The 24,697-nt window shown below is 40.1% G+C and overlaps 1 protein-coding gene and 1 long non-coding RNA gene across 5 annotated transcripts; one reads left to right on the forward strand and one right to left on the reverse strand.

The window, feature by feature from the left end:
• The first annotated feature begins 9,499 nt into the window (after nt 1-9,499).
• On the forward strand, nt 9,500-11,749 carry LOC308698464. Of its 4 annotated transcripts, XR_014031062.1 has the most exons (8): nt 9,501-9,810; nt 9,912-10,028; nt 10,117-10,187; nt 10,279-10,297; nt 10,418-10,478; nt 10,597-10,694; nt 10,796-11,195; nt 11,297-11,749. It is a non-coding gene; the product is annotated as an uncharacterized lncRNA (long non-coding RNA). The 4 variants fall into 4 exon arrangements; XR_014031061.1 differs by lacking the exon at nt 10,418-10,478 and having other exon boundaries at nt 9,500-9,810; nt 10,279-10,376; nt 10,520-10,694; XR_014031063.1 differs by lacking the exon at nt 10,279-10,297 and having other exon boundaries at nt 10,172-10,242; nt 10,339-10,478.
• Nucleotides 11,750-20,852: 9,103 nt separating this feature from the next.
• glrx5 (glutaredoxin 5 homolog) lies at nt 20,853-24,403 on the reverse strand. Its single transcript, XM_081379666.1, has 2 exons — nt 23,927-24,403; nt 20,853-21,346 (listed from the first exon to the last, which is right to left on the reverse strand). Exons 1-2 carry the CDS (start codon nt 24,219-24,221, stop codon nt 21,177-21,179), a joined length of 465 nt encoding a protein of 154 aa, XP_081235792.1. The 5' UTR covers nt 24,222-24,403; the 3' UTR covers nt 20,853-21,176.
• Between the last annotated feature and the right edge of the window lie 294 nt (nt 24,404-24,697).

Below are 24,697 nucleotides of genomic sequence, written 5' to 3' on the forward strand. Positions count from 1 at the left end.
TGCTAAAATCAGCCAATCGTCCAGATAGTTTAGAATTCGCACTCCCTGCCCTCTCAGGGGAGCGAGAGCCGTGTCCATGCACTTCGTGAATGTACGGGGTGCTAAAGACAGGCCAAGCGGCAGGACGGTGTATTGATATACCTGACCGTCGAAGGCGAATCTAAAGAATGGCCTGTGACGGGGTATTATCTGGATCTGAATGTACGCGTCTATCAGATCGAGAGAGATGAACCAGTCCCTCGGGCGAATCTGCGCGAGGATCTGCCTGGTTGTGAGCATTTTGAACGGTCTTCTCATAAGAGCTTTGTTCAAATATCTCAGATCCAAAATCGGTCTGAGAGCTCCGTCCTTCTTGGAAACGAGGAAATAACGGCTGTAAAAAGCCTGACTCGCTCATAGAAGGGTGAACCGGTTCTATAGCCCCTTTGCCCAGAAGTGTGCTATTTCTGCGCGAAGTAGATGTGCTACTTCTCCATTCACTCTCGTCTTGGTACGCGCCTGAAAGCGCGGAGGGCGGAGGGCGGCGAGCGAACTGCAGAGTATAGCCCATTTTTACTGTGCTTAGCACCCATTCTGATGCGCCTGGAATAGCTTCCCACGCTTTTGCGTGTGCAGCCAGGGGCAGAATGGCCTCCGGGCTCCGATCGCCGCGCATCGCGGGCTCGAGAGCTCGAAACGGAGGGGCGGGCGCGGCGCGCACACTCTTGGTGCTTAGATACGGCGGATCGCATGCAGCGATAGCTGGCCGTTTTACACACAGTGTCCCGTTAGCTTTGGACGGGGAACATAAAGTGTGAGGCGCGACGCGCGATGGCGGCGTCGGGGGCGGAAATGTTCGTTAGTATGTGTGAGCGCTCGAGGGCGGGCACAGGACTTACATTCAAAACATGACCGGTCGTGCGAGGCCGTGTGACAGAGCGGGCAGTGAGTAGGTGTGGGCACGGGGAAGTGGACACGTGACCTACTTTTAACACTAGAGCGGCTTTGCCTGCTTTATGAGAGTGGGCTCTGTGAGAGACATGGGATGTATAGTGCTTGTGTACAGGGGCGAGCACAGAAACGTGGGCACATTCACTGCACTTGAAACACATACGGCGTCAGCCGTGCAACCAGACATTATGCTCTTTTGAAATTTCTCTGGGTTGCCGTGAGAACGGCGGTTGCGCGCAGGCGAGCGGGTAGATATACCGGCTCGTTGACTGCGAGGTAAACAGCTGCAGTAGCCGTGGCAACGGGGACTGACAGAGCGTGAAGCTTTGGCGGTGGTCCAGCCGCAGCGCTGCGGGACTTAACCGTCTTTTCTTCTCTAGTGTTTAGAAGCTCATAAATACTCGAGCACCATGAGTAGGTGTGGTGCGAGAGGCGGGTTCGCTTTCTGTTAGTAAGAAAGACTGGCCGCGGAGAAACAAGCAGCATAAGTTTTATCTGCCCCGAGCGCTGGGATCGAACACGGGTCTCCCGCATTAAAGCCTTTGATTTTGCCACTGAGCCACAGGGGAAAACACAATAGCTTTCGGTTAGCGCGAGTATGCAGGTGTGCGTGTATTTATAACAGGCTCGTATACTGCGATAGTAACAATTCCAGTCGCCTGAACTGAAGAGGGGATCGTTTCTCTTTTATCATAATCATCGTTCCACATTATTTCTAAATTATGTCAAAATGTATGATGTAAACATCATACTAACATTATAAGCGCACCCCAAGAAACATTATAAAATAATAAAATAATCCAGTTCATGACCCCTTTAAATATGTATTTTAGGTGATCAAAGGGAAGTGTTAAAGGATTAAATGATTTACTATATATAGGCCAATTAAAGGTACAATATGCAATAATTTTTTTGCCGCTAGAGGGCGCTACATTCCAAACAACAACAACGGCGTAGCTTGATGACGATGTGAAGGAGCGTGGAATGATGGGAACTGTCGTTTTAAACTCCACCGTGGATGTAAATCTATTTTTTACAGTCTATGATGTAAATCAGTCAGACGGGAATCGAAAAATCATGTTCATGGATGAGGCTAAGTTCTATTTTTATAATGACATGCTTTTTGTGGCGAGGGGGGCGTGGTTCAGCGCGGTCTGTAATGGGAGAGAGAAGAGACGAGCCCCGCCAGTAGGTCAAGAGCAAATGACAAACACCTGTGTCTTATTGCTGTGATCCGCGTGGAGAGACCGCTTATAAGCCGCGCGCTGGAACGAGAGAGAGACTGAAGAGAAAATTGGACGCAGAGAAAGAAAACCGGTGGATCCAAGCTCTCATTTTTGAACTGTTTTGTGCCTTCGCGGTTGCCACAGTGAATGCGCGTTGTGCACGACTTTTGTTTGTTTTGCTTTATTTTAATAAAGTACGAGTCCCAGTCACGCCGACCCCTGTCTTCTTCTTTCCTGACTCTTGAACCTCATCACACTTTTATTTCATTAAAATGAATTAACCGCAAGAAAAGTAAGGTTTAATACTAAATTGGTTATCATAGATGTTTCTGTATGTCGAATTCATTGTTGTGATAACGCGGCACAGTTTTACGTGTTCTAAACAATTGTTGTAAAAGTACATTCGAACATACCCACATCATTTGCCAAAATACTGATTAATCTTTAGTATAACACATGCTATATTTATTTACATGGCCATAAACACCAGACGTGATAAACAATGTCAATAAACTAAACACAAATCTAAAGCAATAATACTTCCCTTACATAAACATAACTATTACCGAATGCTACATTTGGAAAATATAAAATTAAGCATGCTTTGTCGACAGAACCAGCTGCAATCGGTAAATAATAATTGTGTTCCATAACGACTGCAAGATACAAGCTAACGTTTGTTGCTTGATAGACGCTACAACTACAACTTCCGCATTTGTCCACGAGCGGAAACCGAGGGTAAAGCGGATATGACGCAATTGACTGGCGACTCCCAGCTCCCCCCTGCTCTAACGCCCCGTTTCCTTGGTTAAAATCGCAATTTTCTCACGATTTAAAAATAGTTGGAAACATTTGGGATATTGTAAGTAATCAACTTAACAAAATATATTACACTGGCCTTGAGATTATGGGATATTTTAATGCAAAATTCTTACATATTGTACCTTTAAGGCCAATGTATACATTTTTATTTTTTAAATTTGCTACTTTTGTATAAATTATCTCATAATTTGTAAATGGAATTGATTGGATGGTTGGGGGTTGCAATTGGTCAAGCTCATGTGAGGTTATCCCACCCTCGTGCCAGTAAACACATCATCGGAAAAGTGAATAGATGCCAATGCAAAAAGAAAGTGGAAGTTATTTAAGTTAAAGATTATGAGGACACATTCTTTTTTTTACACTATTTTGATGGTCCAGTTTAGACTTCCTACTAACTATAAGTAACTTTGCAAATACATGTCAACTAACTGTCATTAGTAGTAGACTAAGGTTAGGATTAGATATTAGGTTTAGCAGAATAAGTTGACATGTAGTTGCAAAGTTACAAGTCAGTAGAATGTCTGTTGGGAAGCATCAAAATAAAGAGTTAACAGATATTAAGCAGACAGTCTACTAATACTCTAATGAGAGTTAGTTGACATGTACTGTAACTACAGTAACTGTTCAAAGTTACTTGTAGTTAGTAGAATGTCTAAAGTGCACCATCGAAATAAAGTGTTACCAGATAAATCATTTATAATAAATATGGCAATATCCAAAATAAATAATTCAATTTCAGAGTTGGTAACCCTGTTAAATGCATGCTTAATTATATAAGCAACCATGCATAATAAAACAGCTTTTCATGTAATTATTTTGCCTATATTTTTCCAAATATTAGTAGTATAAAAACGAGAGAGCAAACAGGGCAAACAATTAGAGCAATCATATGTTTGCTCTTTCTCTCTCACTCTCTATATCTCTCTCCCACTCATGTTCTTTTTCTTCATCCTCCACCTCCTCTTTCTGTCTGCTTTTCTCACGAAGGCTGCTGAAGGCTTGTCAGTAGGCCTCCATGCTTTTCCATCGTTCAGCTTTAGGGCTTGACACATCACAATGATAAGGAAGCAGTAGGGATACATTAATGCAAAGATGATGTCACATCTCCTTTAATTAACCCAGTGTGAGCTGATGCCCAGCTGCCTGATTCCCACAGGGGAGGAACTTAACATAGAAAACCACTTCCCTCCTATTGCTTTTATTTTGAGAAGTCCAGACATTCAGAGAAACATCACAGATGGCTACTCCTTACTTTAACAATCACAACCCCTAATAATGTATACGTCTAGTCAAAATCTGCAAAAATCTGACTGAACCAGAAAAGTATAACATGCAGTTTTGCTAAATCAGTTCCTTCTTGTGAACACAAATGTGTATTTACAGCCATGTTTACAGTAATATGTTGTTGCTTTTTTTATTCAGGGTTGGTGAATTATTTTATTGTTGTTGTCGTATAGAGTTGATGTTATTATTAATGAAGTGGCTAGTTTGTGTTAGTATTAGTGTTAGGTTAGTTGGGTGGAAATAGTGAAATTGTTAGCATTAATGTAAGCCAGTGAGATGAGAATTAGAATGAATGTGAGCTAGAATTAATGGTGGCAAAACAGGTTAGAGTTAGGGTCAGTTTATGTTAAGACTAGTAAGTGTTAATGTTAGCATTAGTGTTATAGAGGGAGTTAGTCCTAATGTCCTCAAAAGTGCTGGCTACTAAATTTAGCATAATGCTAACAAGGGCATACAATAGAATTACTACATACAATCTTTTCACCTGAAATGGCTGAGAAAGCTTGCTTAACAGCGATCAATTTTTGTCTTGATGGTCAAAGTATTTCATTTGCATGATATTATATCCTGCACTGTAGTTCTATAAAAGTAGTACTACAGAGAATTCTTCAAAACATTAGAAATGTAAAAAGTCATCAATCATCAATCATCAATCTATTGTATCCAAAAGGCAGATCTGGATTGAGTAGGGGTTCAGCGAAAAATCGGCAGCTGGCAGCAGGAAGTAGCTGCCACTGGCAGCAGGAAGTTGCTGCCGTTGACAGCCGGAAGCCCTGCCATATTAGGAGGGACCTGCCATTTCGTGGCAGCCAATCAGTATCGTCCAACGTAGTAGCAACCAATCACATTTACCTGGAAGTCAAGCGACAGCAGCAGTGTTGCCAGATGTACGATAATTATCGTATTTGTACGATAATTTTGACCTCTGTACGATGTACGATCAATAATGGAAAAAATCCTATAATGTACGACAATTTCAGAACTGTGTGACACTTTAAATGATGGTCGTTGTAATAGGGCTTTCTCATTGATCTAGCTGTGGATTCTACGTCTACCGGGGGAAGAACGTGTAGAGAGAGGGAGCGAGAGACCTTGCGTGTGTGTGCTAGTGTGCCTCACGAAGCGCATGTAAGGACCCAACCAATGAATTGTAAGTGCGGGCGGGTTTTTATCTATACTCCCGAACCGAATCAGAACACCCAAGTCACCCGTACCCCCCCCCCCTCCCCCTCCCCCCTCCCTCTCTTCTTGACTCGTGTACGATCATTTCCTTCCAAATACGATAATTTTGAGCTTCTGGTACGATACTTGGACATTTCCAATCTGGCAACACTGGACAGCGTCCAATGGTGGCGCCGGCGAATCTTCAGTAATGGCGGCGGTATTTGGCTCGGTAAGTTCGTATATTATCAGATTAATAAATAATTGTTGCTCTGTACGTTGGAGTTTAACTTTATGTTAGAGACAGTGTATCTGTGACTACTTAAGTTGAATTGGTTAATTTAATCATTTGTAGAAACGCAGCTTGTGCACCGTGTGCTCCTGGTTTGTGAGGGGCTATCATTAACTTCAAATACTAACTTACGTTACCATTATCATTAAATATTAGCGTTTGTTAACATGTTAACTTAATCTATTGATTAGAATAAAGCTCATGCTGATTTATTGGAATTGACAAGCTCAGCCTTGATGATACACGTGCAATGCTAACAAAACATATCCCAAATGATCTAACTTATGTTTTAATACAAAACTCCATTTTAATCAACATTACTTCACCATATTCTAAAGTACTGTTTTTTTTTGTAGTTTTACCAAGTTCACCACAGCCTGTCACAGATTGCTGGGGATGGACAAACATATGTGCCAGGAAGGAAACCCCATATTTCCAGTTGCAAAACCAACCAAACTCACTGGTATGTTTTCACATAATGAACATAATGTTCAAATGTATTATATCCTGTCTTGATAAAAGCAGGCAAAAGGCATTCTGTTATTTATCTTTTTTTTTTTTAATACAAATTCTAGATTGTATTGAAAATTTGACATTTCAGTGTCTGTTTATTTTCTTAGTTTGATCATGTTTTGGATGTGACCCAATCACCAGATGAGACCAGAATATGAATATATATATATTCATATTCTGGTCTCATAGTTTGAGCCTTGTCTGTGAAACTGGGGGTGAAAGTTATATGGAAAAAGTGAACAGTTCCAGTATATTTTGAATATATATATATATATATATATATATATATATATATATATATATATATATATATATATATATATATATATATATATATATATACAATTATTTTATATATATCTATTCAAAATATACTGGAACTGTTCACTTTTTCCATATAACTTTCACCCCCAGTTTCACAGACAAGGCTCAAACTAGTCCCAGACTAAAATACATGTTTAACTGAAAGCAAATTACACTTGTGTATCTTAAAATATCAGTGCCATTGTTTCTTTTAAGATTCACAACAGTAACGTTTTTTCTAAGGCATATTTATAAAAGTCCTAATTGCACTAAGGCCTAATCCTGGCATAATCTAAACCCTATATGTGAAACCGGGCTTCAAAGTTTTACATATTAGTCCAGTGGTTCAGTTCAACACTTTGTTCTCTGGCTTTATATAGGCATAGACAGTGGCATTTAAAAAAAAAAATTACACCTGCTCCCTAGTTCAGGTATGCTACTGTCTACTGCTGCAACATGGCTAAGTGGTTCAACACGGAGTTCATCTCTCTCTTTCTCTTTTTCTCGTGTGTATAAAATAACTAGCTTTTTCCCCCCTTCTTTTTAAGCTCAATTGCAATAAAGATGGATCCGGGATCTTGGAAGCTTGTTAAAAATAAGGTATTGATTTCATGTTACAACAATTTTGATTTCTTTGCTATCTTTAGTGTATAAATAAAATGTTAGTTTTTCTTAGTTTTTTTTTTTTTTTTCCAGGATGTTCCAGCTCAGTTGGGATCTGTGGACTGCAGTGTATTCATGCTTATAGTAAGTTATTACGGTAGTTTTGTTTCCCCATAACATTTATTTTACGGACAACCCAACATCCATAATAATTATCAAAAGACATCAGGCTGATCCCAATGAATTTTGTTTTTCAGGTGTGTGTGTGTTAAGGTTGGTGATGTCACTAGCCCAGGAGGAAGCTTGTGTAGTCCCCACCAGTTGTTTGTTGTAGTCCTTAAAGTGATTTTTGTAAAAAAAAAAAAAAAAAAAAAAAAAGTCTCCCTTTGCTTTGAACTTTTATCGTCGTAACTTATTCATATTGCAGATATTGTTTATGCTCTGACAGCAACATTACTCTAAAGTTTCTTTCTTTTTCTAACATCTGTCTTTCTTTATTTTCTTTCTTTTTCTAACGTCTGTCTGTATTTCTTTTTTCTTTTATTTCTTTCTAACTTATCTTTTTCTAACATCTGTCTTTCTTACTAATCTTAAGGTTACAGGGGTTAAACGTGATCTGATTCACAGAATTGTACTTTTATGTGTATTTCTTTAAAGTGAACATTAACTGTACTACTTTTGGAGGAACTGCGATTCCATTGTGTTTTTGTGTGTGTGTGTTGAATGCTCTGTGCGGGTCTTGTGATATGCAGCAGCTGACCCCAAGATGCCTTTCTACGACCTCCGAGGTCATCACCGGACCATCTTGGACTCGGATGACAATGTCGACTTACCCTCCTATCTTTCCATAAGTGTAGAATTAACTTTTAGTTTTAACTTTGTTCTTTTGCCAATGAGAAGTAGCCAACCTGTATGTACTGATGTCAATCATGCCCTTGGAAATGGTATAACTGGTGTGAGATTTTGTGTACAGTAGAGTCTCTGGCTTGCGACCCCGTGAGACTTTGACGCCTGGCTCTACCGATGAAACTATTCTTCAGTAAATTTTTACTTATTTGATTGAACCTCACGACTCCTGGTCTTCTTTCATCATATCTGGTCCTGGGTCTTTAAGCTGTTATTCCCTAACACTAGAAACATTGTAAATCATGTTAAACCATGCTAGAACATTGTAAAACGTTTTCAAACTTTCTTTTTCAAGCCAACTTCGTTTTTTATGAACTTTAACATCTAGTTCAGAATTGTTGTTCATTCCGATTTCAGAGCAACAAATATCAAGCCTGTTTTCAAAGTTACAGCTGTTTTATAAAACAAAGACAAGAATGTATTGAAATACTACAAATGTAAAACTGAACTTAAATGATAGCAAAATATGATTTTTAAATAAAGGTCATTGAGAAAATGTTTTTTTTTTCTTCTTTTAGACATGACTTTCATTATTTGTTTAATGAATGTTTATGTACGTTTAATAAATATACAATATTATTATATAGGCATTCATTTATGTATATATTTCATTATTTGACAAACATGTACACAAATTATATTTATACACATACAAATTCATAATTTCAAGTGTAGCTTAATGTTTGTTTTTTTGTACTATGTCTATGATCTTTGTTACTTAATTTATATTTGATAAACCTTTTTAAACCAATTACAAAATAATTACAAATTTAAGTAATTTATTTAAATAAGTACTAAAATTATATCTATACATTGATATAATAATTTATTTGCCTTGCTAAAAGCGGCATCCACCTCCGACTTCCGGTTATTAGCGGCAGCTGACGTTAGCTGCCAGTGGCAGCTACTTCCTGCTGCCAGCTGCCGATTTTTCGCTGAACCCCTACTGTCTGGATTGGTAAATTACCCACATAATTCAGTAATGTTCAAATGTCTATGAGATAATACACTGCTAAATGCTATACAGTATTTAATCTTTGATTCAGTGTCTGGGAAGTAAATGTTCCCCTGTGGAAAGTTTGGTCACACATATCATAGTCTAGTCTCAAATAGAAGTATACATGTAGACCAAACTAATGACAAGTAGGTTGAGGATGGTTCCAATAATCCCCAAAAAGCCAGGATGGACTCTTCCCTGCTCTTTATCTTTGGTGGTCTTGAGGATTGATGGGTGATTGTGTCACGGGGTGACGAAAAATTCTAGGTTGAGTCAAGGCGGAACTAATGTCCGCCGGGATTTGCTTCCCGCCGCACCCAAAATACGAGAACACCGGCTTAGTTCCGGGCGAGCGCAAATCTCCCGCACTCAGGATAATTAGCCGAAATTGCCGCCAGCTGTGCACTATGAGACGCGTTGTTATTAGGATGGGATATAAGGAGAGAGGGAGACGACGGGGGAGGGCAGGCGAGGGGGCAGCACGTGAGCGGCCGTGGCCGCGGTCGCGGCGGGAGGCCGCGGGAGAGAGAGGACGAGAGAGACAGATGAGAGAGACAGATGAGAGAGCCAGAGAGAACTTCGGCTGGATTGCGGGCGGAAGCCTTGGTGCACTGAGTCTGTTGAATTGCAGTTTTATTGTGGAAATGAGCACGAGTGAAACCTTACAGTGTGTGGTGGAGATGTGAGTGTGGGAGTTGTTTCTGCTGTTCACTCGCAGTCGCAGCTGTCTATTCCTCTCTCTGTCTGAGTCCAGTGAAGAGCCTGCTAATGCTGTGAGTTACACGTGTCTATTCCTCCCTCTGTCTGAGTCCAGTGAAGAGCCTGCTAATGCTGTGAGTTACACGTGTCTATTCCTCCCTCTGTCTGAGTCCAGTGAAGAGCCTGCTAACGCTTGAAGAGCCTGCTAACGCTGTGAGTTACACGTATCTATTCCTCTCTCTGCCTGAGTCCAGTGAAGACCCTGCTAACGCTTGAAGAACCTGCTAACGCTGTGAGTTACATGTATCCATTCTCTGCCTGAGTCCAGTGACCCTGCTAACGCTGTGAGTTACATGTATCCATTCTCTGCCTGAGTCCAGTGAAGAACCTGCTAACGCTGTGAGTTACATGTATCCATTCTCTGCCTGAGTCCAGTGACCCTGCTAACGCTGTGAGTTACATGTATCCATTCTCTGCCTGAGTCCAGTGAAGAACCTGCTAACGCTGTGAGTTACATGTATCCATTCTCTGCCTGAGTCCAGTGAAGAACCTGCTAACGCTGTGAGTTACACGTATCTATTCCTCCCTCTGTCTGAGTCCAGTGAAGAGTCTACTAATGCTTGAAGAGCCTGTTAATGCTGTGAGTTACACGTGTCTATTCCTCCCTCTGTCTGAGTCCAGTGAAGAGTCTACTAATGCTTGAAGAGCCTGTTAATGCTGTGAGTTACACGTGTCTAATGCTGTGAGTTACACGTGTCTATTCCTCCCTCTGTCTGAGTCCAGTGAAGAGCCTGCTAATGCTTGAAGAGCCTGCTAATGCTGTGTTACACGTGTCTATTCCTCCCTCTGTCTGAGTCCAGTGAAGAGCCTGCTAATGCTTGAAGAGCCTGCTAATGCTGTGAGTTACACGTGTCTATTCCTCCCTCTGTCTGAGTCCAGTGAAGAGTCTACTAATGCTGTGAGTTACACGTGTCCATTCCTCCCTCTGTCTGAGTCCAGTGAAGAGTCTACTAATGCTGTGAGTTACACGTGTCCATTCCTCCCTCTGTCTGAGTCCAGTGAAGAGCCTGCTAACGCTTGAAGAGCCTGCTAACGCTGTGAGTTACACGTATCTATTCCTCTCTCTGCCTGAGTCCAGTGAAGACCCTGCTAACGCTTGAAGACCCTGCTAACGCTTGAAGACCCTGCTAACGCTTGAAGACCCTGCTAACGCTTGAAGACCCTGCTAACGCTTGAAGACCCTGCTAACGCTTGAAGACCCTGCTAACGCTTGAAGACCCTGCTAACGCTTGAAGACCCTGCTAACGCTTGAAGACCCTGCTAACGCTTGAAGACCCTGCTAACGCTTGAAGAACCTGCTAACGCTTGAAGAACCTGCTAACGCTGTGAGTTACATGTATCCATTCTCTGCCTGAGTCCAGTGAAGAGTCTACTAATGCTTGAAGAGCCTGCTAATGCTGTGAGTTACACGTGTCTATTCCTTCCTCTGTCTGAGTCCAGTGAAGAGCCTGCTAATGCTGTGAGTTACACGTGTCTATTCCTCCCTCTGTCTGAGTCCAGTGAAGACCCTGCTAACGCTTGAAGAGCCGGCTAATGCTGGAGAGGCCTGTTGATGCTGAAAGAGCCCGTTAATGCTGGAAGAGCCTGAGGCTAGTGAAGAACCGGCTAATGCCGGAAGGGCCTGCTAATGCTGGAAGAGCCTGCTGGTGCTGGAAGAGCCTGAGGCTAGTGAAGAGCCGGCTAATGCCGGAAGGGCCTGCTAATGCCGGAAGGGCCTGCTAATACTGGAAGAGCCTGCTGATGCTAGAGCCGGCTAATGCCGGAAGGGCCTGCTAATGCTGGAAGAGCCTGCTGATGCTGGAAGAGCCTGTTAATGCTGGAAGAGCCTGAGGCTAGTGAAGAGCCAGCTGATGCTGGAAGAGCCTGCTGATGCTGGAAGAACCTGCTCCCGAAGAAAAGAGGATGTGGAAGGGACTTTATATTGTTTTTATTTAATAAAGAATATTTATTTTTAATTCTGTGTCTGCCTCCTTTGTGCCCACGGTCAGCTCCTCAGGGGCGGCACGCGGGCGGAGGGGTGGGCGGCCCGCTGGCGCTCCACCCCGACCTGTGACAATTGCATAGTCCAGCATTTTCGCCTGGTGGGTCAGTCTTTTTGAAAGTGGTCTGCATGAGAATGATAGATTCCTTTTACACAGAGAGGTGAACAAAAGATGAAAGAGAGAGCTTTCATCAATTACGCCATGGCTAATGAAGAAGACAGATTTAGCACACACTGAGTGCGATAGTAATGATGTCATAAAATCTAGTGTAAATTTTGTCCTATAATTAATTATACTAATTTGCACTCTCTGAATGTCTGGTACTTTCATCTAGGGAAGATTAGCAAAGGAGTTGATGACATAACACTCATGCTTCCTCCTTTCCATTAATTCCAAAATGTATTAGAAAATGCAATTCATACATACAGTGACTTGAATACAACTCTTCTATGATGAATGTGTTTTTTATTTTCTGAATTCATGAAAAAAAAATAATATGAAGTAGTTTGGCATAATTGTATATTATTACCAACAGTAATGATACTAAGGGTTTCATCAACTAGTCGACTAGTTGACTAGTCGACTGTCACAACCACTAGTCGGCGCTGTCGGCCCTAATAGACTAGTCGGAAACAAAATGGCGTCAGGCGTTGAGGTACCTATTCGTCCAAAATGGTCAAGGTCATCCTATGTGTGGAAATACTTAACAGAAAATGTAGACACTAGACACATCCACCGTTACCTGTAAGTTATGTAAAGCAGTGCTAAAATACAATAGCAATACGTCTGCAATGGATAATCATCTTAGGATGAAACACCCACTGTCAACAGCAACCATTCGTGGCAATGACGCTGGTTTTCATCGACTGAAGCGAGACCAGCTCGGGGCGCGGGCGCGAGCACGGCAGGTTACGCAATACTCGTTTCCTCTTCTAGAGACAACCGAGGTTACGTTAGGTAAAATATTGGCCTATACATGTTTAAATGATATTTGCTTAAAGATGCAATGAAAAATGTAGTTAAAACTATATGCAAAACTCAGAGTTGTGATGTTGACAATGTTATTGTCTGAGGCTAGCCATGCAATGTTTATCTGCAACGTTCGCTGATGCGCGTGGTGTGGCACGGTTCATAACAAGAATGTTTTAATTACAAGAATGTTTTAAATGAATGCTGCTGTTTTTGTATTAACACATGTTGATGAAAATAATAATTGATGAATGTATTTATGTTATTTCAGAATTTCAAAAATACATTTCCAATGATTCACCAGAACTCCTTCCTCTGTGTCTTCCTTAACAATGCTCAATGCGTTAATGCGTCAATTTAATGAATAAATAATTGAACAACTAGTCGACTAGTCGTCGACTGTTATGCAAAACTAGTCGACTAGCAAAAATCAGTAGTTGTGAAACCCCTAAATGATACTGTAAATAATATCAACATTTAATGATGATTCATTAAATTTTAACTTTTCAAGAAAACAGTTAAAACGAAGGTTACATCCTGCCTGTAAGGAGGTAATGTGGAGTTGCAAATATGGACTGACCGCTAGAGCAGTACTACATGATGAAGATCTCTGTGGTAAATCCCGCCTAGTTCAGTGGTGGAGTCAATACCATTATAGAGATGGCAGAGTGGAAGGTACAGGCTAGCCAACAGAAAAGCCGTACCGTGGACAATACACATATGGGATCACAACATTTAGGCATCTAGTCTAGTACAGGGGCTGACCAACCGGGCATACACACAAGTACTAGACCTGGCGTCAGATGCCTCTGCTGCATCTTCCGTATTCGATGCTGGAGGAATTCCACCAGGGTTCACCAGTCGGGGAACTCGCCTGAGGAGCAGAATAAGCGCTTATATACCGTCCTCAGAAGGGAATGGTACACCAAGCGAGACACCGATCTATCCTTCCCACATATTACCTATTTGTAGACAACACACGGGAAGACACTGGCTCCACTCAGAGATTGTAGAATCTTGCAAATGTGTTAGGTGTCACCCAGCCCTCAGCTCTGCATATTTCTGGCAGAGAGGCGCAGTGCACCAACGCCCAGGAAGAACCAACACTCAGTGTTGAGTGAGCTCTTACTCCCAGGGGGCACAGCTCGTCTTGAGAGTTGTACGTTAAGACGATGACATCCACTATCTAGTGGGGCAACCTCTGGTTGGAGACAGCCTTTCACTTCTGCTGGCCTCCATAGCAGACAAAGAGCTGTTGTGAGGTTCTGAAGCTCTGCGTGCGGTCTACGTACAAACGCAAAACGCGAACAGAACATAGCAACATGAGGGCTGGGTCTGCCTCCTCTGGGGGCAGCGCTTGAAAGTTCCACCTTGGTGGTTGATGTACGCCACGATCGAAGTGTTGTCCATCCAGACCAGCACGTTTGCCACACAGAGAACGGCAGAATCCAGCGCAGGGCAAGATGTACAGCTAGCAACTCGACTACCATTGCTGGTAGGGTCCTGTCCAGGAGCCCGAGGCTGCATGCCCATGTTGCACCCAGCACCCCAGCCCGTGCTGGAGGCATCTGTTGAGACAACAACATGCCTGGACACTTGTACTAGGGGAACACCTGCCTGTAGAAAGCCAGGTCCGATTGCGTGCTGAAAGTCCGGGGACAGACCGGAGTAATTTCCACTCGATGTGTGCCGCGTTACCATGCCTATCTCGGGACCCGGTCGTAAAGCCAACGCTTAAGCACTCTCATATGAAGCAATTTGAGCGGCATCAATCTGAAATAGTTTCAGTGGAACCACTGTTCTGCTCTTGAACGAATTCAGGAAGTTCAGCTCGTTCATGAGGCGCGCCGACATGTCGACTGAGTCCAACTCCAACTTTCGCAGTTGACCCGAAGCCCCAAGCAGCTGAGGTGCGTTAGCACCATGTCCCTGTATTTGCATAACTGATCTCGCGACTGGGTCAGTATGAGCCAGACGTCGATATAGTTGAGAATGCTAATGCCCGCCTCCTTCAATGGAGTGAGGTTGGCCTCCGCTATATTTGTAAAGACGCAGGGTGACAAGGACAGGCTGGAGGGGAGGACTTTGTACTGTTATGCCTGTCCCTCGAACGCGAAGCATAGAAACGGTCTGTGTCGAGGTAGGATTGAGACATGAAAGAAAGTGTCATTTAGGCCGACCACTGCAAAACAATCTTGGCTGCGAATGTACGCAAGAATGCATTTCTGCATCAGCATCTTGAACGGGGGCTAGTGAAAGGCCTGGTTCAAAACGAGCAGGTCCAAGATAGGTTGTAACTCACGCCTCTTTTGGGGACGATGAAGTATGAACTGTATAACCCTGACTTCATGTAGACTTTTGAAACTGTCGATTTCCACATGCAGGACAGGAGCATCCTTGTCTGCCACTGAGGAAAACCGGACACTGCTGAACCTGCGGGGGACGCAGTGCGAACTGAATCGCATAGCCAAGTCTGATCGTCCGAACGATCCACAAAAAGGTTATTTAGTGGAGAAAGGTTCTTCAGAGTAATAAAATGTTCTTCAAACTAAGAAAAAAATATTTAAAGAACTGTTTACTGAAAGGTTCTTAGGGGAACCCATAAGGTTCTTCTATGGCATCACTGAGAAAATCTCCTTTTGGAAACTTTATTTTTAAGAGTTTAAGCTAGAGCAGTGGTTCCTGGTCCTGGTCTACACTGCACATTTTCGATGTCCCTCTTATCTGAACACATATTTGAGTGCTGCCTCCGAGATTGCATTCCTACTATTTAGAAGGCGAAAAGCAAAAGTATGTGAAAAAAGAAGTATGTCCGAATTCCCAGTATAGGGGGAGAGGGTGATTTGAGACTATGGGGAAGTTGAGCCACCCCTTGTTTCTAGGTAACCATAAGCAAAGTTGGTCATGTGACCACAAAAAAAGTCATCCATTTTACTCACCCTGTGATGGAGAGAGGACCATGGAATAATTGGTAAGTATGTTTAAGTAAAATAATAATAATAATAATAATAATTTATTATATTATGTTTTTTTGATTTTGAACTTGATTTTGTTCTGAAAATGTTAAATAGGCCTTGTGCAGTTCAAGTGTGACATCAAAGTACCACAATTCCTTATTAAAGGGTAACTCTGGCCAAAATGCAACCTAGGCTCTTTTTGTTAATCTACCCGAGGCAAACTTTTGTTTAAAAGCATAATTAGAATGGAAACCCCAATTTTAAGTTTGACCATATTTTCGTTTTGGGTTAAAATGCTTTGTGAATGGGAGTGAATGGGGCACTTTTATGGTAGCATCAAAAATCGCTATTTTTAAAACACTAAGGAGGTTCGACACAACATGAAACTTTGCTCGAAGTATCACCAGGTGCTCTACACATGAACTTGAGCATTGAGAACACTGTTTGTGCACACAGAGTTTACTAAAAAGAAAGATTTTGAACAACTCACTGTAGCTGTGTCCGCCAGCATTTTGACAGTCAAAAATAGTCGATTTCCGAATACGAATGAACTGACTCTGAATTTTAGTATTGTTTCTTATATGAGGATCCTTTTTCAAATACAAGGTCAATATTGATTGTCACTAACGAGAAAACAACAAATTATCTGTGAACTTATATTTAACTAAGCTTTAGGAGCTTTCCATCTTTACTCTCCTCCCTGTTACGGAGATCGACTATTTTTGACTGACAAAATGCCGGCGGACAGAAACACAGTGAGTTGTTCAAAATCTTTCTTTTTATTAAACTCTTTGTACACAAACAATGTTCTCAATGCTCGAGTTCATGTGTAGAGCCCATGGTGATACTTCATGTTGTGTCAAACTTTCTTAGTGTTTTAAAAATAGCGATTTCTGATGTTATCATAAAAGTGCCCCATTCACTTCCATTCAAAAGGCATTTAACCTAAAACGAAAATACGGTAAAACTTAAAAGTGGCGTTTCCAAATTAATTATGCTTTTAAATGAAAGTTTGCCTCGAGTAGATTAACAAAAAGACCCTAGATTGAATTTTGGCGAGAGTTACCTTTTAAGAGCTTTATTTAGGGTAATTACGACATGGCAAGAATGCAGCATTAGCCCAGTTCAAGGTCAATTGCAGTATTTTTTTTTTTTTTCACAGAAGCTGGAGCCTAACCCAATGTCTTGAGCCACGGATGGGGAAATACTCTGGATGGATGACCAGTCCATCACAAGGCTCACACACAGATTTGAATAAGTCGTTTGTTATTGATTTTCTCCTGCATTGATATAGCATGAGCTGAAAAGCTTTCAGTTTTAATTCAGCATAATAAATGGCACAATTTTTCCCCTGGGGGCAAGTTGAACCAAGAGACCACTTTTTTTTGTGGTAATCATTTTTTGAAAGCATTTCTTTTTTTTTTTTTTTGACAAACCGGGCATAACCCTTTATCCAAAGTGATTATTCACAAGGATGCACAACATCCTGAAATTTATGTACATATTTTAGTTGGACAAATTACTGTCATGCACTCATCTAAAGACTCAACTCATCCCGCTCTCCCCTAGATGTCTTACTACTTCCCGCAAGATTATGAAGTTACTATCCTATTAGGACACAGAGGATTTATGAATGGCAGTAAAGAGATGCAAATGATGCTAGTATGTCACGATAATGACAACATGGCGAAAGTAGTACGTAAATATTACATTCGTACACATTCTATAAAGGACATTATTTTTTAGCGGTTGTGAAGTAATTACTTTATTCAAAGGAAGTACCTACTCAAGAAAGTATGTGATTGGTATCTTCACTAACGAGCTGATGAGTTAAATCAGGTGTGTTTGATTAGGAAGACATCTGAAATGTGCAGTGCTGGGGGTACTCCAGGACCAGGATTGTACTAAAGTTTCTTTAGAGGGTTCAGCCCTGGGATGTGCAACGTTGTTGCTAGAGTGCTTATGTCCTGCAGAGTTTAGCTCACAAAACTCACCTGCCGGTGGCCTTAGTAATCCTGAAGACATTAATAAGCTTGTTCAGGTTTGTTTGATTAGGGTTGGAGCAAAACTCTGCAGGACAGCGGCACTCCAGGACCGATCGCTGCCCATCCCTGGTTCGGCCAGACCTTTTGTTCTTGGACTAATGGTTCATTACGTGGTTCATATTATTGAAATAATGAACCCGCTCCCTTAGATCCTCTTCCTCCATACACATGTCTGCCCCCCCCCCCCCCGCCCCCCCCGCCCGTCTCACCACTATGGGGAGCAGAGCATTTAGCCGCTCTGCTCCCCGTCTCTGGAACTCATTACCACCCCAACTCAGAAACATTGATTCATTCTCCCATTTCAAATTGCAACTCAAAACACATCTGTTTAAAACTGCCTATCTCACTTGATGTCAATTGCTCTGCCTCTTTCTATTGTTTTTAATGTTGTTCTATTCTTTATTCTTTGTCTTATGTATCCCTGTACGGTGTCCTTGAGTGCAAAGAAAGGTGCCTTTAAATAAAATGTATTAATATTACACTAACTCAGACTGAGTGTTTTTAGTTTACAAGGCCTGGTTCTACATAAACACAGCAATATTAGGCAGACTGCTGACCCCCAATGGCTATTTAATCTTGTTTGATCTCAACTGCTTTAACTTTCTGAGATCATGCTCAGACATACACATGCACATATATACAAGTTTATTTCAGCCCATCTTCATACGGTAAGTGTTGATATAAGATGCTTACACCATTTCCTTTCATGCTTTTTAAAATTTTTTCCCCCCAGAAAAACATCTTCCAATCAGAGTATTGATTGTGTGCCGCAAGTGTCTAGCCAGGGATTTGTTCTCTGCGGTCCTGGCACCAGCGTTTTTAATAACGCCATGGAAATTTCAGATGTTTACATGTACCTGCAGAGCAGAGGTGTCAGACACTCTTCAGGAACTGGCACCAATGACCTGATTCTGTTTGCAAACCAAATCCACATGGAGAATAGTGGCATTCCCTGTTCCTGTACCTCATATTTGAGAAAACCTGAGCTGTGTTCAAAATTGCCCCCTGTACCCTCATTCGCTGTTCCCTACAATACTTCACTAATACAGTTCACTTGAAGGAGTGAATGAAAACGATGGAGTGAATTCGGACACTGAGTGCGCTGAAAGGGCTGGCGCTTTTGCAGTTTGTGCTTGCTGTTTAATAATCCTTTGAAACTTCCCAAACTGGCTGCTCCAGTAGCAATGAAATGATTAATGTTAAACTCTGTAATGGAAACTAGAATGTATAAACCTTAATAAACAATTTAATAATAAATCTAAAAGGAATTTATACCTTTATGATATTACACTGTATAACCATGGACCAGATGTTTGGAAAATGGATAGATGAATGATTCGGCGGCGGACGCATCTTCTGGTGAGATGCGGGAATTAATTCGGTGTGACCCTCACAGTGCATTTTGGGTATTTACTAGCCGTTGAGCGAACATCAGTTGCGCACTCTTTATTGCGGTGCATTATGGGTTTGAATGAGTGCAATCGATAACGTCCACCACACTATAAAAAATGTCGCTGCCTTAAATTTTTAAGTACGATCGACTTGGATGTTTAAGACATTTCAACTTTACTTCATTAAACTGACTTAAATTAGTTTAATTTTGAATAACTTAACTTATTTCGATGAGTTAAAGCAATGTAAAAACATTATGTTGTCATAACTTATTGATCATATAATTTTTTACAGTGCATTGTTTCGGACACCACTACAAATGGCTGTCCCCTCAAATAGTGCCCTTATTTAATGGAATAGGGGGCGATTTTAGACACAGCTGTGGTGTTGCCTAGCAACCAGCTTAGAGGGAGAAGGAGTGCTGGGATATAAAAGCTTTTGAGAGGATGGTGAAAATGGCAAGTCAGGCATGGTTTACCATTTAAAAAAAAAAGGAATAAAGTAAGGTGGTACCATGTAACTTTGCCTACTACATTTCCACATCTCAATCTATTAATTTGTTTTTTAAGAATAAATACTTGAAAATACCTCCTGTATGATTTGACTTTTAAAATTGTTTTCTATTTATTTATTTTTAAATTAAATGCAATGTCAATTCGAACAGTCTGGCATTATAATGAAGGTAAACATATAGACCAAGTATAAACAATTAAAAGATAATAATAATAATATTAAAAAATAATAATAATTCATTATTTGAAATTTCCGGTCACACTTTATTTTACAGTGTCCTTGTTACATATGTTACATGTACTTACCATAGTAATAACAGTAAATTATGCATAATTACATGCAACTAACACTCAACCAAATCCTAATCCTACCCTAACCCTATAGTAAGTACAAGTAGTTACTTAATAAGTACTTACATATATAATTACACTGTAACAATGACACCTTAAAATAAAGTATAACCTAATTTCCCTTAAAACAATTAAAGACTAAAATATGTGCTTTTCAAAACCACATGACATCAACGAATTGATTCAAGTAATTGTAATAATAAAAAATAAAAAAAATCGCTAAAAGTCATTTCTAAACTATTTTTTTTAAGTTTTTTTTTTCCTTCTTTTATAATAGAAACTCACTATTTTCAGTCATTATCCTTCATTTTTGGTTTTCTATGATCAATCAGAAAACAATTGTAAGACTATTGCGTCCTCTAGTGGACACGCGTGAAGCTACAATCATCACTAACTCCAATATAGTTGGAATGTTATTTGTCAAATCAGATATTTGACCTATTCTTTAGACCTACTTTTTGATTAACATCCTTCATGATTATCAATTTCCAAATTTGTCAAAGATACAAGCATTAAAACAATCAACAATATGAAACTCTTTACACTTCAAAGTGTCAAATAGGACATGTCCATGTATTATATCGCAACTGATGAAAAAAATCTTTAAAATAAGTCTCACCATTAAAGCCAAGTAGATAACTTTGACCCAAAAGATTTCAACATCTTATTTTGAGTAAACTGCAAACAATCTACAACAGGACAACTTCCAAGCATGTTTTTAGACCAGACTCATATTATGAAGACTTTATGAAAACCTGAATCAACAAGCACATTCTTTGCAATGGCATCAGATCCACAGAATTCATACTGTTGCGTCACACCCAACAGCTTTACATTCAAACAATGGGTGCTTTAAATTATTTTATTGACAAAAAAACAGATATACATCTAAAATACATGTAATATATTTCAAAATACAACATTTTAAATATGCAGTGGTCTAACATTAGAGTATCTGAAATAAAGGCAAGCATACTGCAATATAAATGTAATCATCATGTGTGTAATACGGTAATTCTATGTCAAGTGTTTTACAGTGATTTTTCAGGATTTGGGAGTTTTGACTTCATATCCTTTAGTTTGGACTTCAGCAGGTCAAATCACCCTTCACAAGTCAACCTTTGAGAAGTTTACATCAATGGACAATCATCCTACAGATGCAACTTCGCTGACTAGGACTGTTTTTCTTGATCCAGGAGAGCTGATCTGATTCCCAGCTTCTGAAGTTCCTCTACCAGGTCGCCGCTCTGATGCATCTGAAGAAGAATATCGCAGCCCCCGACAAACTCCCCGTTGAAGTACACCTGTGGAATCGTCGGCCAGTTGGAGAATGACTTTATTCCTTTCAGGTGGAACAAAGTCGCATGTCAGTAAACATCATTTTTTTAGTCCTTAAAAGGAACACGCCAACCTTTTGGGACTTTAGCTTATTCACCGTATCCCCCAGAGTTAGATAAGTCCATACATACCCTTCTCATCTCCGAGCGTGCCGTAACTCTGTCTGACACACCCACCGCTAGCCTAGCTTAGCACAAAGACTGGAGGTAAACGGCTCCAGATAGCATACTGCTCCCAATAAGTGACAAAATAACGCCAACATTTTCCTATTTACATGTTTAATTTGTATAGTCACAGCGTGTACAAATAACAAGGTCACATGAGACAGCCATCTTCTAACCGTATACATACTGGGAACTATATTCTCAGAAGGCGAAGCACTGCTACTTGGGCCGAGTGATTTGCTCGCAGCACCTGAGAAGCCCCGTGGTGGTGAGGAGCAGAGAGTTCGCTCAGAGTTGGAGTAAATCACTCCGCAGAAGTAGCAGTGCTTCACCTTCTGAGAGTATAGTTCCCAGTATGTATACGGTTAAAAGATGGCCGTCTCATGTGACCTTGTTATTTGTACACGCTGTGACTATACAAATCACAACATGTAAATAGGAAAATGTTGGTGTTATTTTGTCACTTATTGCGAGCAGTATGCTAGCTGGAGCCGTTTACCTCCATTCATTGTGCTAAGCTAAGCTAGCGGTGGGTGCGTCAGACAGAGTTACGGCACGCACGGAGATGAAAAAGGTATGTATGGATGGACTTATCTAACTCTGGGGGATACGGTGAATAAGCTAAAGTCCCAAAAAGTCGGCGTGTTCCTTTAACTCTCACATGCACAACTCTGGAAATAATGTTACTTGACCTGGATTTCCTTATTCTCTTTTTAATTCCCCTTAAGCATTTAAGTCTAGGCTTTACTGTTTGGAAACTAACCTCAGTGGTCTAAGGGTTAACACCCCTTTCTTCCTGCTGCGCAAAACTGATAAAGGCAATCAGAGCTGACCGGGTGACTGCTGGTGTCGTTAACCTATACTTGTGCTGTATTGATCAAACTAACCACGTCTAGAACCAAGTTTCAGACCCAAACTAAAGTGCATTGTATGGAAGTCATAATAATTAGAAACTTTCTCATAATAATGACTTTGTTACTCATTATTTCGAGATGCCGAGTCATTATAACGAGAACGTTTCTGATTATTATGAGATGTTTTCTCATATAATGAGAAACTTTTTCATAATAATTTAGTTACTATTACCATGAGATGTCAAGTCATTATTACAAGGAAACATCGCATAATAATGAGAAACTTTCTTAATAATGAGATTTGTTTCATAATAAAATTTCTCATTAATATCCCGTAATAACAGACCAACATAATAATTAAAAATGTTCTCATAATAATGAGAAACTTTTTAGTAATGAGAAACTTTCATGCCTTGGTTTCTCAAAAATGTAGAAACGTTCTCATAATAATGACTTAACATCTCGTAATAAACTAAGTCATTATTATGAGAACTTTTCAGATTATTATTATGAGATGTTTTTATTACAAGGAAACATCACATAATAGTGTGAAACTTTCTTAATAATTAGTTTTTTTTTCTCATTAATATCCTGTAATAATGGATCAACATAATAATACGACACTTTCTCATAATAATGACTCAATATCTCATAATAATGAGAACAATTTTTGTAATAATGAGAAACTTTCTTAGTTAGAAAAAAAACAGTATAACAATAAAAAAGTGTCTCGTTAATATTCTGTAATAATGGATCAACATAATAAGAAAAATGCTCATAATAATGACTTAATATCTCATGATGAGAACATTTTTAGTACTAATTATACGCTTTTATGTAGTAATTCCTTTTTAGATTTATGTAACCTTTAATGTAGTAATGCCTTTCTCATAATAATTGCTTGACATCGCATAATAATGAGAGACTAAGTCATTATTATGAGATGTTTTTCATAATTAGTAAGTTTCTTATTATTGTGAGATGTCAAGTCATTATCACAAGGAAACATCACATAATTATAGAATTTTTTTATAATTAATAATTAATATTACTGGCTGTCGATTAATGGATCAACATAATGAGGTACTTTCACATAATAATGACTCAATATATGATAATAATGAGAAACCTTAGTAATAATTAGAAGCTTTCATGTAGCAATGCCTTGGTTTCTAATAAAATTAGAAACTTTCTAATAATGACTTAGTTTCTCATGAATATTTAGTAATGACTACTTAACATCTCATAATAATGAGAAACTGAAACAATAAGAATGACTAAAGTTTTAGACATAATAATTAAAGTTTTTAATAATAATAATGTGAAACTTTCATGTAACTTAGTAAGTTAGCCTAATACTGAGAAACTTTCTCATAATAACTTCATTATTTTAAGATTGGAAGTCATTATTAGATTTTCCCCAAAAATGATTACTACATACCATAATTATAAGAAAGTTTCTCATTATTATGAGATACTAACTTTTAAGAAGAACCACACATCAAATAAAACCGTCGTCCATTTAAACTCCAAAAACTCTTCGAACAACAATGACCAGCCACTGACCTTCTCTAATATCCTGATCATCCAGTACGTTATAAGCAGCGTAGCTGTCAACCCCGTGCATTCTGAGGATCTGAACGACGGCGTTGCTGAAGCCGCACATGGGCTGAACAGGAGTGCCTTTCATGAAGACCACCACCTTGTCCTTCTTCACCATCTCCTCCATGTTCTTCTGGCCCGCGGAGGAGCACATGAGGCGGGCCCAACCAGACAGCACCTCTCCATTATACTGAGCTGTTCTGTAATGCCACGCGCCCGGTCGAAGACACCGGGCTGTAGATCTGAGAATGTTGTTCATTGTACAAGTCTGAAGGGTTTGGTTAAGTTTTTAAGTGGTTTGTGTGTTTGTCACGTCCTTCACTGACGCCACAGTGACAGAACCTCACCGAAGAAACTAGTAGGAACGTAAGCTCCGCCTCTTCGAGAATAAACACTCAATGGAGGAAAGCTATTGGTTCTCGTCTTTTTCTTGTCCTCCGTGATTGGTTGAATCCTGCGTCAGTCATGAAGGTTACACAAGTTGCTTTTTTATCTCTTGATAGCTTCTATTTTAGCGAAGTAAAATATTGATCTACTATTACACGTACATTCACTGTGATTTAAAAACGCCTTTTTTTCCCTTTATTTATTTTTTTAGTAAGAAGTAATTAGTGGAGGCATTTACATCCGGTTAGAATAACACTGACGTTTTTCCTTCCGGTACGCGATATTTTTTTCCCGAGGATGGTAGGGGAAGACTCATGAATATTAATTAGGGAAATCATTAGGGAAGTC

The sequence above is a fragment of the Scardinius erythrophthalmus genome, assembly GCF_964197995.2.
Source record: "Scardinius erythrophthalmus genome assembly, chromosome: 11".
Lineage (NCBI taxonomy): Eukaryota > Metazoa > Chordata > Actinopteri > Cypriniformes > Leuciscidae > Scardinius > Scardinius erythrophthalmus.

What these genes read in the sequence shown, in the direction of transcription:
- glrx5 (XM_081379666.1), bottom strand. Translation starts at nt 24,221, where the DNA reads ATGAACAACATTCTCAGATCTACAGCCCGGTGTCTTCGACCGGGCGCG. An exon ending in TGATCAGGATATTAGAGAAG is followed by an intron (nt 21,347 to 23,926) that starts GTCAGTGGCTGG and finishes TCCACCTGAAAG; the next exon opens with GAATAAAGTCATTCTCCAAC.